The following is a 15519-nucleotide window of genomic DNA, read 5'->3' as shown; positions in this document are numbered from 1 at the left end:
GTTAGACAGTCTGCTGAACACTGGTAGGAACCCTTGTCCACTGCCAGTTGTTCCAGGGGGAAGGAATAAAGTGTGAATGTAAAACAACATGGCGGCGCCCTAACACACACCAGAGAGACGGGCTCTGCACACACTAACTACATGTTGATCTGGTAAGTGACTTATCTAAGTGCACATCTAGCGAGTCTGCTTTTAGTGATTAAACGGTTTTAATGGGCTCTATATTAATGATCTGAACAACAACAACAAAAAAAAACATATGACATGATGACAAGTAACATTTACTAGGAGTTTAGATGGATTAGCTATGTTAACCGTGGACATGGCTGACTAATGCGCTTTTAGACCAAGTTGATTTGATTATTAACTCGTTTTACTAATAACAATTAATATTGATTAGCATTTATATCCCAGGCCACCTGTCTCAGCCACAGTATGTAAACAACGAAGCACCGAGGCTAGCGTTGAATTGTTAGAAACTGTCTCACGTAATTTCTTTGTTTTTTTTCAGCAAAAAGTTGTACAAGAATGGCAACACAAATAAAATCAGGCAAGAAATCAAAAAAGAAACCAATTCCTGTGAAGACCTCCCTCAATAACCCATTTGATTATCACTGGACTCCTCTGAACAGTGACCAGATGCATTTCATCCTCAATACCTTGAAAGATAGAATCTCAGAGATTGGTCTCCAAAAGAGAGAGGTGAAGGCCTTTCGAATGTGGGGGAAGAGAAAGAAGCCAAAGAAACTGGAGGAAGCCAAGGAACCATCACAGCAAAAAATTGATGTTCAGCCTGTTCAAACCTCAGAGCAAGGCTGGACAGACATTGCCACAAGGAAGCAACTAGCTATTGGCATAAATGAGGTCACCAAGGGCCTGGAGAGGAACGAGCTGTCTCTCGTGCTTGTGTGCAACTCGGTCAAACCCAGACACATGACACAGCACCTAATCCCCTTGAGTAAAACCCGTTTGGTGCCAGCCTGCCAGGTGCCAAGACTGAGCGAGAACCTGGCAGGCATCATGGGGCTCAAATGCCTCCTGGCTCTTGGGTTCAAGCGTGAAACACCAGCGTTCACCGACACCGTAGCAGCCATAGTGCCAAAAGTGCCATCACTAGACGTTGCTTGGGTACCCTCACTTGCAGGACAGGCAGTGGGCTCCGAGGAGGGTCATCAAGAGGAGAAATCGGAGGAGAGGGAACCGGCGAGAGGACAGAAACGCAAACTTGAAGAGACTCCTGGCACCACAACCCCCTCATCCTCTTGTTTACAACCTCTGAAAGTAAAGAGGATTGTTCCAAATCCCTCAAAAATTCGCAAACCAAAGAAAAATAAATTGAAGTGATGAACTTCAGGACTATAACTGTTGTTTTGGTAACAAACATATGCTTCTACAGCCTAACTGAAGACAACTGAAGAAGTCACAAACCATGTAATTAGTCTCATAATTTGGATGAATTTATTCAGTCAAATCCATGCTGGTATAATCCACTGTGTACTATAATTAAAATAATTCCCATAGTTGGATGATCGTCATGTACTCATGGTGCTGGTAATTTATCAATTTCTTAAACAAGTTGCGATGGAGCTCATTAAAAATATTGTTTTCAGAAAGAGAAAGCTGAGCATTTCAAAACTACACATTTTATATTTTAAAAAAGAAAAAACCTCTAAAATAAGGCAAGTACTTTGGGTGTTGTCAAAGCGGCTCCAATTTCTGGGCATTCGTACCACAACACGTACAAACATGGCTCACGTGCATGCGCATACAACCAGGCTTCAGAAGAGCATCCCAGAGCAGTAAGACGTCCGCAAGGTGCTTCTATTGCAAGATATTACAACAACAGTACCGCACAGACAATTTCATAGGTCATCTGGTTGGATTGTATACGTTTAACACTGCTCAATTTCACTGAAAAAAAGGAGAACAAAATCACCAGAAACTACTTTTAAAGCAAGTCATGTTGAGAGACCCTTTGGCAATGCAAAAGTTGTAATTTTTCATTGACTAAATCGGTCATAAACCATGCTTTTTTTGGTCACCCAGGCCATTTATGATCTTTTTTTTTTTTTTTCAAATGAAAGGTAAGAATTCACAATGTGTTGGCTTTTTAAAACAATCACTGTTTCTGTGATAGAGAATGGCTGTACCACGTGCTGAATTCTCTTCACCATATTGATGGTATCAGAACAAGTGGGTACCTTTATAAACATCTCTTTTTTCCTTGTTCTTGCTTTTATTTTAAAATAAAAAAGACAAATACTGTCAGGAACTTAATTAAAACATACTATAACTTAAACAGAAAATACTATCAGCATTGTCAGGAATATTGTTTGTGGTGAGGATAATCTACCTGCAAGCTTCCCCTGCTAAATTATGCAGCCATAATTTAAACAGGTCTAGAATATTGTCTCCTCACAACTCAAACACTCCAAACTTGCACAGCAAAATTACATTAAAAAAACAAAATAAAAAAACAATGCACCACAGATCATTCTGTTCATTTATGTTTAGGTTGTGCTTCAAAAATGCAAAATACATTCTTCCTTGAAAATACCTATGTTACCCTTCCACCCCCCAGAAGTTCCTCTTCCCAATGCAAACTCACAGTTAAGCTGCACCAACAGAGGCTCTGCTTGGAGAAAAGAAAACATCACAAAAACTAACTTTGGGATTGTAACCTTTCCCCTCCCGTCACACAGAACACAACGGATAATAAATATCTGCCAGTAAATGTACAGAGTTCTAAATGTTCGCTTTTGTCAAATACAGATGCACCTTAACTGTACAAAATAATGAAACAAACATACAAACAAAATAAAACATTTCTCAACAATGTCATACACAACTCCCTCCTATGATTTGTGTATGCAGGTAGACCACTGTATTATTTGATAGTAAGCATGAAAACACGTTGAATGGAAGGTGTGTGTGTGTTTGTGCACAGTTGACAGGAGTTAAAAGTTGGTACTGTGTATAGTCAGGATGGAGAGATATCTTGTTTTCGTATGAGCCACTTTTTCATGGATGGTGCCATTCACATTCAGGATAAAGAGGAGGAGAAGGAGCATCCTCAGGTGATGATCGCAAGAGCAGCTTAAAGTCTTATCGTTCGGCTTTGACAGGTCTGAGTTTCTTGTCATCTTTTTTGTTTTGATTTAAGTTTTCCTCCTGAGGACTACCCTCAGGCTCAAGGTCAGATGGAGACGCGGTACGGGCCCTCATGGTGTCGTCTTACTGTAGAACCAGTCCGACCTGATGAGACCAAGACGGCAGATGTAAGTTTTCATAACCACCAAACAGCAACAGACTTCTGAAGAAAAATGGTGTTTGGTGTTTAAAGCCCCCATCGTCGTCTTCCAGGCAGCGCTGCATTGAAGGCACTAGGGTTAGGCAAGGGTTAGGTGCCTTGAAGTCGACAGTCGCAGCGCTGCCTTGAAGTTGACGGTGTAGGTTTGAAACACTATTGAGCAAGAAAAATACACTTGAATGTTACAGTGGGCGGACATGATGCTCAATGCAAACGACACTGTTAATGCTAATCAATAATTTTAATGGCACTTTGGGTTCACATGTTCTGTTTAATTGCTGAATTCCAGGAAGGTTCTCTGTTAATGTATAATAAGGACTTCATCAGCATAAACAGACTAAGCAATCTACTTCCCATCAATGCCATTTCACCAAGTTCTTGCCAATTATGCACTTTGTGGTCTGATGCTAGACATATAGTAAAGGAACTGACCATTACCAGTAGACTAAATGCAATGGTCACAATGCATAAGCACCCCACCTTCTCTGGCTCCATTGGGGGGCACTTCCAGTTGAAGAGATAATACTGCAGGTTGCCGTCTCCAATGCCAAACTTGAGCTTCTCCAGAAAAGTCTTGTTCTCCATCAGATCCAGAGCATTGAACACATCAAAGCCTTTCTACTCAACAGGAACAGGAAATACAAATGAGTTCCTGGAGCGCTTAACATTATTGATTATGTTACTATATCAGTGTGGTCTCTTAATATTATGGCATTACCGCAACAGCGGGATGTGTACTCTTTTCGCACGTCAAGAAAATATTACACACAGATGCAACCTCTTCAAGACCCTATTGTAGGGCTGGGCAAAAAAATAAATAAATCGATTTTCTCTTTAAATTCCATCACTGAACTTTATCCAGCTGCTGATGGGGAGCAAGCACAAGCAGGATCTGATGTCAAAAGTAATGGAGCTCATAAGTGAGGTCATCCATAAGCATAGCGGCTTAGGCCTACTGCACAATGCATAAACTAATGATACTGATAATGCAAGGGTAGGCCTGATATCTGCACTATAAAAGTCAAATAGCCATTCCAATGACTTCGCTGTTCAGTTAAGGTAAATGAAGCTAAAAAACCTGCATAGTTCCCCTTTAAGATAAAAGTGTGCTCAACATGTTTATTCATCACTGTTGTGTCTACATTGCCAGCGTGGCTTACCAGTTTGGCCAATATGAGGGCATCGTTCATCAGGTCGATGAGGGGAGTCTGTGTGTGGACGTTGTAGAAAGAGTAGGCTGCCTTGAGACTCTTGTGCTGGGGGTGGTGCATCACTGTCGAGGGGAGGGTGTAGAAACTGGTGAAGTCTGTCAAAACTCCATCAGGACTCTGGGCGAAAAACAGCGAAAAGGAATCATCTAGAATGAGAGATTGTTTTGACTACACACGGTTTTGATATGAAAGTAAAAGAACTCTACACTTCAGGTATAGGTCAAGTCTGGTGGTGGCTACTTTTTTGAAGTGGGTCAAGTCTGGTCAGGAAGCCTTTACTCAAAAAAGCATTATGGAAAGACTGCGGTCTGATTATAGAAAATACTATACATACAGGCCAAATGTCTCCATTCTCATTTACACTTTCTAAAGAACATGAAGTAAGAATGTGGGATTGGAATGTCAGATTTTACACCCCCCACCCTGAGATTCTGCTGTCTGTATCTGTAGGTTTACCTCCACCACGAATGTGTCGATAATATTCTCCTGCGGTAAGAACCAGTGGGTCACCTCCTCCTCCTGCATGACTGGCCTCAGGTGGAACTGGCTCAGGTGCTTCTGCAGAAGGGCGGTCACCTGAGTCACGTCTGCCTCCACCATGCGCCTCAGACCAGGCGTGCGCGTGCTCTGGAGAGAGAGAGAGAGAGAGAAAGAGAGAGAGAGAAGGCAGTGAGAAGATGATGGGGAGCGTGAGACCCTTTGGGATGAACTAGAAGAGAGATTGTGAGTCAGGCCTTCTTGTCTGACATCAGTGCCTGACCGCGCAAACACTCTTCTGAATGAATATTCCGAAATATCTTGTGGAAATCCTTCCTAGATGAGTAGAAGCTGTGATAGCTGCAAAGAAGAGGCCAACTCCTTTGTAATACCTATGGATTCTGAATGGGATGTCGTTGAAGTTGTGGGTGTAATGACAGGCAGCCCAGTACTGTGTGTGTGTGTCTCATTGGTGTGGGTGATCCACTGTGTTCAGTTTTGTGTGTGTACTCACATCTGGTAGTCTGTAGAGCTTCATGGTTCTCTGTAACGTCATGTTTCTGCTAAGGTGAGAGAACTTCACCTCCACCAGCTTCCTGGGGTTCAGAGAACGATGCCAGTATCTACAACACACACACACACACACATTGTTGTAAAATTATACAAATGTCATTTCTATAAATAGTAATTTTCTGAGTGGGCACGTTGAGTCAAGCAAATCACCTCAACCGACTCAACTACTCACTTAACAGTGAGAATGGTAACATAGTCACACATTCTCATCTAACTGTGTTCTATTTTCTCAATGGTTCCATTTATCCTTAAATAAAATAACCCATGGCTTAGCCCTAAACAAGTCCCGTCTAAGTTTCATGCTTAGTCTACAGACGGAATACCAATGAGCATGTCTTTCTAAGAGTTTGCAGGTATGTGCAAAAGAATGTGTTTGGTATGAAATGGTTAGTGGGAGGGAAACTTCACCTGCAGGTGGAAACGGGTTTGGGCAAAACAACACCAGCCGTGTACACGGCCTGGAATATTCCCTCCAGGTTCACCCGTCGTGTGATCTCACGGATCAGCACTGGAGCTACTCGCTTCGAGCGCAACTTTTTATGCACACACAAAAAATTGATCTCCACCATCCTCTTTAACCTGAGACAAAGGACACAAGGCGTAAGAGATAGAGAGAGAGGAATTTCAATTTAAAGGACAATTCCGGCGCAAAATGAACCTAAGGGTTAATAACACATGTGTACCGAGTTTGTCCGTTCTCTGGGATATGTTTTCATGCTAATCGAACGTGACCAGTTTTACCACAAAACGCTAATTAGCGTTTAACGCTAGTCTTCGGGGCACATGCAAAGTAAAAAGAAATCGCTATTTCTATACCACTAACAAAGCTCAAAATAGCACAACACTTCCACTGTAGTATAATGAGGGGCCCTACATGTAAACCGAAGCATTGAGAACTAAAGATAGTTTAGAAACAGTACCGTTCACGTATACAAGCGGGCACCATCTTGGGAAAACAGTCACGTGACAGTTCAGCTCGCGTTGCTCCAGTCCAACGTCGTGCAACGTGAGCTGAATTGTCACATGACTGTTTTCCCAAGATGGCGCCAGGTTCATTTTGCGCTGGGTCCTTGAAATAATAATTTAATGTGAGTGGTCTTATGTGTATGGATGTGTACACTCACGTGTCGTAGATATGGATATCAGCGGGGATGGCACTGATGAAACCAACCAGCTTTTTATTGGAGGAGACCCTCACCCCGCAGTGCCACTGAGAGAGCCAACCAGGGGGCCTCAATGCCCTGAGAGAGAGAGAGAGAGAGAGAGAGAGAATAATCGAGTTGACAGACGGGGAAGGGTGAATATAACTGGACCAAAAACACAGGAACGAGTCAAGTACAACAATCAACTGAATCAAGGCAAGAGAGCAAGCAGTAAATCAGAAGGACGCAGGAAAGACAAAGTGACAAACGCAGAGAAAACTGGTTTTGGCAGTGGTCAAATCTCGTCCAATCACTTCTCCTCTCCTCTCACTGCTGGGCTAGACAATCCAGTGAGGCCAAACAAAAGGCTTCAAACAAGAGACAAAGCCATATAAGGAAACACAGACATGCACATTTTAAGCGCATCAGGTATGTTACCAAATATAAACCTGATGGTCTATTAATAGCTTCACTAATTGGGGCAGACTGTGGTGAGGAATAATGACTTGCATTAAGACGGGTATCTACAATTTTCCAAGGTGTGTCAGAAACAATAGCGAGAGTAGAGTGGAAGGTAGAGATTAAGGGACTGAGGGAAGGCTGACAACATTGACATGCACACAACAAAAAGGAAAGACAGGACATTTTGGATATATTTAAAGTACTGCTCAACACTAGTTGCATGGATAGGCTAATACAGACATCAGTCAGTCCTCCCCATAGATCTATGAGTCCTCCCATCAATCATATTTCGGAGGGTGGATTAATTTACCATGAATGCGTTCTTACCATTTCAAAAAGTTAGGGGAGTAGTCAAATCGGAACATGTTATCATCGTCCTCCACATAGTTCTCATTCAGCAAGGTATATAACTCCTTCAGCTGAGGAGAGAGACAAAGAGGGGGTTACTGAGTTAATCATCCTTCTCAAGAGGCATTCCTTGCAAAACTGTATGTGACTAGTTAGTCTGGTGTCATCTCTCCAAATTCACTTTGGTTTGCTAACCCTTCGAATGGATTGCACCTTGGAGGTGCATAGCCAATAACCATAGACTTAATTCCACAGAAAGCTATATGATCAAGGAGGTAAACTCATGGGCTATACAGAATCAGCTGTGCGTCACACATTACTTGGATAACCCACCCACAAACTATCTACAGATGTGCAGATTATCAACAAACTATCTGTTGACTACAATTTATGGTTGTGGTTGTTTCGGGTAAGGTGAGTTGACTACAATTTATGGTTGTGGTTGTTTCGGGTAAGGTGATTGTTCAACAACAATCCTACATAATGAAGTTGAATTTTTACAGATGATTCAGTTAAGTCTCGACAAACTATCAAACGAAGTAAAGTGTTACTCAACTGTATTCCAGAACTAAAAGTCTAGCTGATATTCAAGCATTTATCTACATTTGGTATTTCGGATTTAAAATGTGCTGACTTCTCAAACCCTAAAGCCCTCCCTAAGTGTGATTCATGTCTTGTAGAAATGTCAATCAAAGGCTGCTGCACAAACTCTTGCAGCATTACACTGGGGGGAAAAACAAGCTGCTATATCAAGCCCTACAGACTGCAAGCGACTGGCAACAAAAGACCGTGTAACGTTAATGTAACCATGGCGAAATAACCACGTGAAATATCACTCAACAAAGTAAAATAATCTCAACGTTTGAGATGATGAGCCATATATGTGAATAGAGCTTCAGGCTGATTCAACTAGTATATAAGTATATATACTCTTTTGATCCTGTGAGGGAATCAACCCCCCCCCCCCCCCTTGCCCTCCCACTCTCTCACCACTTCGCTATTGCTGAGGTCCAGTGTATCCCACATGAAGCCTTGCGGGAGGGAGTACGGCTCCTGCCGGATGTTCTCCTTGTCTGGCTCGATGGGCCCGTGGGTCGTCACCACCTCATCTGCGAACACGCCACAAAGCACGGACGCTATTCAGTTAGGTGTAGGGATGTACCGATTCTGAAATTCTGGTCCTATACTGATGTGTAACATTTTGGCCGATACAGATATTTTTTTCTTTGTCAGTTTAGTTTAATTGTTAATTAATATACCATTTAGTAGAGTGGAAACAAATATTGCCAATATTATCCACTGCCATCAGTAAATGTCATAAATTTGCTGATAGCCAATATCAGTCAGCAAGGCCAATGTTGGCTGTTCTATTGGTGCACCCCTAGTTAGGTGCTAACTAAAACAGTTACAACATATATCTGGCAAGATTTCATAAAATAAAGGCACACCAATGAGAAATGTAACGATTTATTCATCTCTATCAGAATGGTTGCCAAGCAATGTCGAAACGCAGCAACTTTAACTTCTGTATCAAGTTGTGGTAGCGCAGTAACATAGAACGAAATGCGGTCAAGGTGTGGTGTTGTGATGATTTATACAAAGGCATCGAACGTGATTCAGCCAATCATAATTAAGGACCGGAACTATCCATTTTAGAAAGTGCTGCAAAGGTTATGTTGACACATGGGGGTAGCATTTGGAGCAATGTTGCTGAGCAATCACATGACTGGTTCCTACAGTTCTGATTGGATGCACAAGTGCCCAAACAACATGGCTGATAAACATTGCCAAACAACACAGCTGGTCAAGGACCCAGTTAAGGTGGTACTCAAGAGGACAAATATATCCAGTTTTTTTTAAATATCACTGAACATGCAGTTACAACTAGACTGAAATGGCTGAGACAGGACAAAATGGACGTGACAAAGGGTTGCAGCAAGGTATGGCCGTTCTCGTCACACTGCTCCTCTCAAATCAGCTTAAAGGCCAAAATGCGCTCAACGCTGCGCCTACATCCTTTGACCACAGACAACTCAAAATTAAGGTTGTACTGTTAGGGTGCAAGGGGTTAAGGCGTCATGTATGTTGTATGTTGAAATATGTAGGGTCTTTATAGTGGAAAGCAGGCTAGAGGTAAGTGGACCTACCGTGGGTGCAGAGGGTGCGGCCTCCCCTGGGCCCACCCTGATTTGTTTGTCCCTGACTGACACTGATCGAGTGAGTGTCGTTTTGTAGACACTTAGGATATGCTGAATTTCTTTAGGGGAAAAATGTCCTGTTACTGCTTATGTGGTGGAGGAAAGAACAAATTGTAGTAACCGACGTACTTATCAATCCATAAACCAAGAACATCAAGGTCGTCTTCAAAGCATCTTCTCATAATAGGCTATAGCAAAAGTCAGTTTAATGACAAAGCAGTCTCATCCTCACTTCCAAGAAAGAAGAGGAAACAATTGATTGCACAACTACAATTCTTTAAATGGTGTCATGATTTAGCCTAGTAATTTTTAAGAAGACATCTGTGAACACACATAGGCTAATATTTCATATTCAGAGCTAAGTAACTATTCCCAAATGGCAAATAGGCTTCATAAGCAAATAGTAATAGATCAAATATTGAAACTACGGCACTATCAGATGACATTCAGGTGTCTACCTTGCTTAATTCTCTTTTTGTCTTCGAAGTTCAACACAAAGCAGGTGGCCAGAAAGCAGGACAGAGGGAAGAAATGGGAAAAAAAAGTGACAATGAAATTTTATACAGAACCTGTAGCCAATAAGAGATCAGATCAGATCTATGAAACTAACCATAACCTACTGAAAATCTAGCATGGTGAAGTTGGGTTCACTACATTAGGTAATAGACCGCCTACCTTTGATGACAGCGATGACAGTATCATTGCGGCAACTAAGATTTATTTTACTTTGAACATTGCTTTGTGGTTAATACACTAATTCAAAACAGTAATGAATATGAATAGCTCCAAGATCAATTTCCAAAAGATTATTTTATATTCCTCTTTTTAGTCAACTGTAGCATGGGTTCAAAAACTTATGAGCCTAACTGTATAGGCGATTTTACAGTTATGAGTTTTCAAAGTGACATCATCCGCTATAGGGGTCCATAGAGAATGCTTTGCCGGAGGTCTAGGTGCACCCCTGAGGGTAGTAGGCAAGAGGCCTGGAGCCCCTATCTAAGGGGCCAAGAGGCATAGCAAGGAAAAAGAGCACACAAAATGTGGGATTAGAGACCTACCCTTAATGGGTTGTGGATTAAGACCTATAAAGTTAACTCCACAGCTACGTTTCCACCATAAAACTCACCCAAGATCTTCCACCGCCTGTCTGAAGCCTTTTCTACCCTTTTCTTGCACAAATGAGGTAAAGCACTAAGAAAAGCCTGTAACTCAATGCAATGCAACTTTAGGCATCAGAACTAAGTTTTGGAAACGGCTTCTACACATCAGCAGATTGAGTTTCTCACAGCATAAAAAGCAATGGCCAAAGTGCCCACTCTTACCTACAAAGCAGCGATCTTAATACATTTAAGCCCTTGCATGCTAGATACTAGGCAGTGGGTTTTTTTTGGGAGCGTGGGGTTCAGAACTAATGACTAGGGGGCAGAGGGCCACTCACTGAGTTTAGGAACAGGTTGTGTGTCCCAGAACTGGTACTTGTGCTTGCTGGCCTCGTCAATGTTCTTGGCTGGGCCTTGGCAGGTGCTCAACAGCTCCATGGCCCTCTGGATATCCTGCAGCTTCTGCATGGGGATGGCTGGGTTCTGCTGAGGAGAGGATGAGAGGTAGTTAGGCTCATTACCCTCTAACATTTTCAGAAGCTTTGATGTTGATGAATATTTGATCTTGTATAACTTCTTGTGCCTTTGTGTGCTTTGCAACTATGGTAACAAGGCACTAGGGAGGGAGTGTTTATCTATTCTGTTAATGGGCAATTCCATGGAAAATTAAATTTTTTGTAACATCCATAACGCCAAAAAAATGTGATGGTATGGTATGATGTGAATGATTACATGAAATTGGAGCATTTGCTATTTTTTTAGAATGTAAATGAGAAAAATGCACAAAAAATGAATTATCATTCACATCATACAAATGCCAAGGCATTTCACTGGCGTTATGGATGTGACAAAAAGTCAATTTTCTGTGGAATTGCCCTCATGTTTTTTCTCTAGGCTTCAACAGAGGAAAAAGTACAATCTAGATGTCCTGTACTGTCAACACACAATTTCAGAATCCTATCAAAACAACAGTAAAACCAATGTGACTGTCTTTTTCACCTTGATCTCTTGTGAGTCAGACGCAGAATCTGATTTAGCTCCTCCTGAGCTGGGTTTCTCTTTCTTTCTCTTCTGTTTCTTCTTTTTCTTTTTGGCTCCCAGGTCGCCCCCAGGGCTCCTGACAGGAGCGTGGAAGCACGCACACACACACACGCACACACACACACACACAATCAATCGGAGACCAGAAGACTAAGAGAGCACAGCCATTTGAGAGACTAGCACTTGTCTTTAAAATTATCACATTCAACTCATGTTCTTCAAACAATAAATTATGAACCAAAGGTTGAGCAACACATTTTAAATATATTTAAAATTTGAGTGTGTGCAGATCTGACCAAACATTTAACGTTAAACAAGTTTCCGATGGCAAAGTAATCAATCCCCTGATAATGTGGGGATATAACATTAATCTGATAAGGTAGCAATCTGCTAAACCTGCACGGCAACACGACACGCATACATAATGTTAATAATTCATACCGTGACAGGTCAAACAGCAGTAAAATATGATACTTTAGACACGTGTGTGTGGCGTATTGTTAAACCCATGGTTGTGTGGCAAGCTTTAGGGATGCAAAACCACAGAACAGCACTGGTCTGCCTGACGACAAGCAATGCTTTAACGGAGACTGTCATTTCCGTTAGCCTCATTGAAACTAACGTTGGTTGATGTTAGCTCTATGATGCTTTGTTTGCTAAGTCACCGGCAGATTGCACTGATTACCGTAATTTAACGATGGTCATAAATAACCTTTGTCTACATCAATGATTCAAAACAAAATGCTCATTTTACTACTGCGCCGCTACTACAAATGCACCATCGTGACAAGCACTAAGAATTATTGCAGAGCATGCAATGGACCTAAGCAGTTAGCTATGCCAGCTAGTTAACTAACACAATTTCATCCTTTCATTCAGATGTGGTCAGTTAGGCTAGCTAACGCTGCCTCGCGTTTTAGGGATGCGTCGCTAACCAACCAGCTTGCAGTCTAGACAGTATTGATGCCTTTATGTACTTTACATAAACCAAGGAAGCAAGCATAGTAACGTTAGCTAATTAGAGACTGGTTAGCTAGTACACTGAAAGGATTGCATAGCCGACTTAGCTAGCTAGCCATGATTGTTGTTACACTGCCCGCATGCACCGCCTGGTCGCATCCCCGTGTGGCTGCCTGTCAGAAGCTCCACAAGCTGCTCGTGATGTTCTCTGCAGGATGTTCTTACTAAACTTACCCTTGCATATGTTCATTTTCCTCCTCATTGTCTCCGTCAATCCCGCATGTGTCCTGGTCATCTAATTCCAAGCTCTGCTGGCTGGCTGCAGATTCGCTATCCTCCGCCATCATGGATGAAAGTATTGGGAGAAAAAAATGTTGACTAGCCGGGTGCCCAGCTAGCAAGTGATACAGGAGACCAGTGCAAATCACAAAGAGTGCACAACTGCGTCCTCTACTGTTCAATTGAGTGAGTAGCAAATGGTATCACCTTGACGACTTGCCTTGACGCCACTCTGCTTCTGCAAAGTGCTAACCAAAGATTCTAGAGCGTTTGGAATAGACATCGAGTCAATTTAGGACCATTATTTTGAGCTTGTGAAAAGATGTTCATAAATATTTGCAGCTATGTAAAATAATTGTTGCATGTACAAAAACATTTCGTGTCTGGATTACTAATCAGAGTACATGTGTGAAAACTGAAAAACACAAAATGAATATAAAATAAATAGATGTATAAAAATTAATATGAAATAGATGTATCGCAGAGCGATACAAAATACAAAATATGACCGCCGCCCAGTCCTGCACATTCTCTCCGCAAAAATAAATCACGCTTGTCAATTTGTCTTCATCTCCTACTCCAGTCCATCCCCATACGCTTGTGTAAGCAATGTAAATGAGTGTGTGCATAGTGTGTTTGTTATTGTGTATGTGTGCTTGTGTGTGTGTGTGTGTGTGTGTGTGTGTGTGTGTATGTGTATTTATCTGATAGATAGATAGATACTTTATTGATCCCCAAGGGGAAATTCAAGAGTGTGTCTGTGTGTGTATGTGTGTGTGTGTGCGCCTGCTTGCCTGCATGTGTGTGTGTTTTTGGGCCCTCTTTTGATGATCAGAAACGCAGTTGAATAACCAACTCTTCAAAAACCCAAATAGACCTGGTATTTAGTAATAAACCTGAGAGGGTGACGAAATCCTTCAACTTGGTTACAGGTCTGTCTGACCACAACCTAACCCTTATAGCCAGAAAAAAGCTCACAAAAAACGACTCTACGCCCTAACATAAAGTCTTGCCAGTTTAGAATACCCAAAAGTGATGAAAAGTAGATGAATTTGATAATGCTATTAAGAGCATCAACTGGAGTGATCTAATATCTGGTACAAATGCAGATGCAGACCCACATGACTTATGTCCACAATAATCCAAAAATACAACAAAACAATTTCTGAACAAAACTAAACTAAAGCCTAACAACAAATATGCCCTTTCCTGGATTATAGTGACATTAGGAGACTAATGAAGGAAAGGGATAATGCCCTTAGGACTTTAGTTGTCATTGACTCATAGACATACTTTCACCTCTTTAAGAAACAGGGTAACAAAGGATATCAGAACAGTTAAATCAGACCTTTTTGTATACATCTTGGATGAAGCAAAGGGAAATAATAACCAAATCTGGGACTGTTTGCAGAAGTTAACAGGGAAGGGGCACAACAACAAAACAGTTGGAGATGAATACCAACGGATCTAGATAGATAGATAGATAGATACAGTAGATAGATAGATACTTTATTGATCCCCACGGGGAAATTCAAGGTCTCAGTAGCATACAGACATTACACACAACATGCACTTACAGCAGAAATGGTAAATATAAGTATAAACATATAACCAAACTCCACAATAGAGACAGTAGAAGATAAGAAAAACAAAACACTAAATATACATAAATCTCTAAGTAAGGGAGCAGTAGAATCATTACATTACATTACATTTGGCTGACGCATTTTTATAGCCCTGGCAGCAAATGTAATGCCGCTATAGGGTGCGTCTAGATTTCTAGGCTAGCATTTTTAACCAAAGCGACTAACAACATGATAAAAAGTTTAAGTTCTAAAGCAAGTTTTAAAGGACAATTTAAAAGAGTACAGTAAGAATAAGTACATCAGTGAGTGCTGTTTGCAAGAAACACAAGTTTACTATAATATAGTATTTCAATGCATATGAAACAAGGTGGCAGTTTGGGCTACAAAGATCAAACTGTCAAAGCGGACGAACAAATCCTCCTATGTAGGCCTATCAAAACTCTGTAGATAGGCCGTGGTTGGAAATAATGTTGCCTAATTGATGTAGTGTATTTATGTGTGTTTTAGAATATGTGATGATACATTCTGGTGCACTCCTGCACACTTGCATGTTCTAATTTAGGCTTCATGCACCTATATTTTCCAATTTATGTTACTGTATGAAAGAGAGAATTGACTAATCCATTGAATCTCCCACTTCCATGACAAAATGGAAGAGCCGTCTCTTTTTTAACTCTTAAACAGAAAATGACTTGTGTAAACTTGTTACTTTGTGACTTTGTAAAACAGACAATGACTTGTGCAATTAATAGACATTGTATTAAATTAAATAAATATGAAAACAAAACCTATACCAGAACCATAAAACACCAATTAGGCTAACAGATCTCAA

At 41.2% G+C, this 15519-nt stretch overlaps 2 protein-coding genes across 5 annotated transcripts; one reads left to right on the top strand and one right to left on the bottom strand.

Annotated features, from left to right (window-relative positions):
* Positions 1 to 9: 9 nt before the first annotated feature.
* Positions 10 to 1539, top strand: rpp38 (ribonuclease P/MRP 38 subunit). Its single transcript, XM_042105716.1, has 2 exons — positions 10 to 152; positions 512 to 1539. The coding sequence occupies exon 2, from the start codon at positions 529 to 531 to the stop codon at positions 1342 to 1344; it is 816 nt and encodes a 271-aa protein (XP_041961650.1). The 5' UTR covers positions 10 to 152; positions 512 to 528; the 3' UTR covers positions 1345 to 1539.
* A 677-nt stretch (positions 1540 to 2216) lies between these two features.
* On the bottom strand, positions 2217 to 13321 carry nmt2 (N-myristoyltransferase 2). Of its 4 annotated transcripts, none has more exons than XM_042105689.1 (13): positions 13057 to 13321; positions 11821 to 11938; positions 11160 to 11307; positions 10180 to 10200; positions 8514 to 8632; positions 7503 to 7594; positions 6696 to 6812; positions 5980 to 6150; positions 5513 to 5621; positions 4978 to 5148; positions 4471 to 4638; positions 3791 to 3928; positions 2217 to 3255 (listed from the first exon to the last, which is right to left on the bottom strand). In XM_042105689.1, the coding sequence occupies exons 1-13, from the start codon at positions 13167 to 13169 to the stop codon at positions 3235 to 3237; spliced, it is 1506 nt and encodes a 501-aa protein (XP_041961623.1). In that variant the 5' UTR covers positions 13170 to 13321; the 3' UTR covers positions 2217 to 3234. The 4 variants fall into 4 exon arrangements, with proteins under 4 accessions (XP_041961623.1, XP_041961624.1, XP_041961625.1 ...); XM_042105690.1 differs by having other exon boundaries at positions 11160 to 11304; XM_042105691.1 differs by lacking the exon at positions 10180 to 10200 and having other exon boundaries at positions 13057 to 13320.
* Positions 13322 to 15519: the final 2198 nt, after the last annotated feature.

The sequence above is a fragment of the Alosa sapidissima genome, chromosome 10 (assembly GCF_018492685.1).
Source record: "Alosa sapidissima isolate fAloSap1 chromosome 10, fAloSap1.pri, whole genome shotgun sequence".
Classification (NCBI taxonomy): domain Eukaryota; kingdom Metazoa; phylum Chordata; class Actinopteri; order Clupeiformes; family Clupeidae; genus Alosa; species Alosa sapidissima.
Note: the sequence above shows the minus strand (reverse complement) of the source record. Positions and strands in the feature narration are given on the sequence as shown.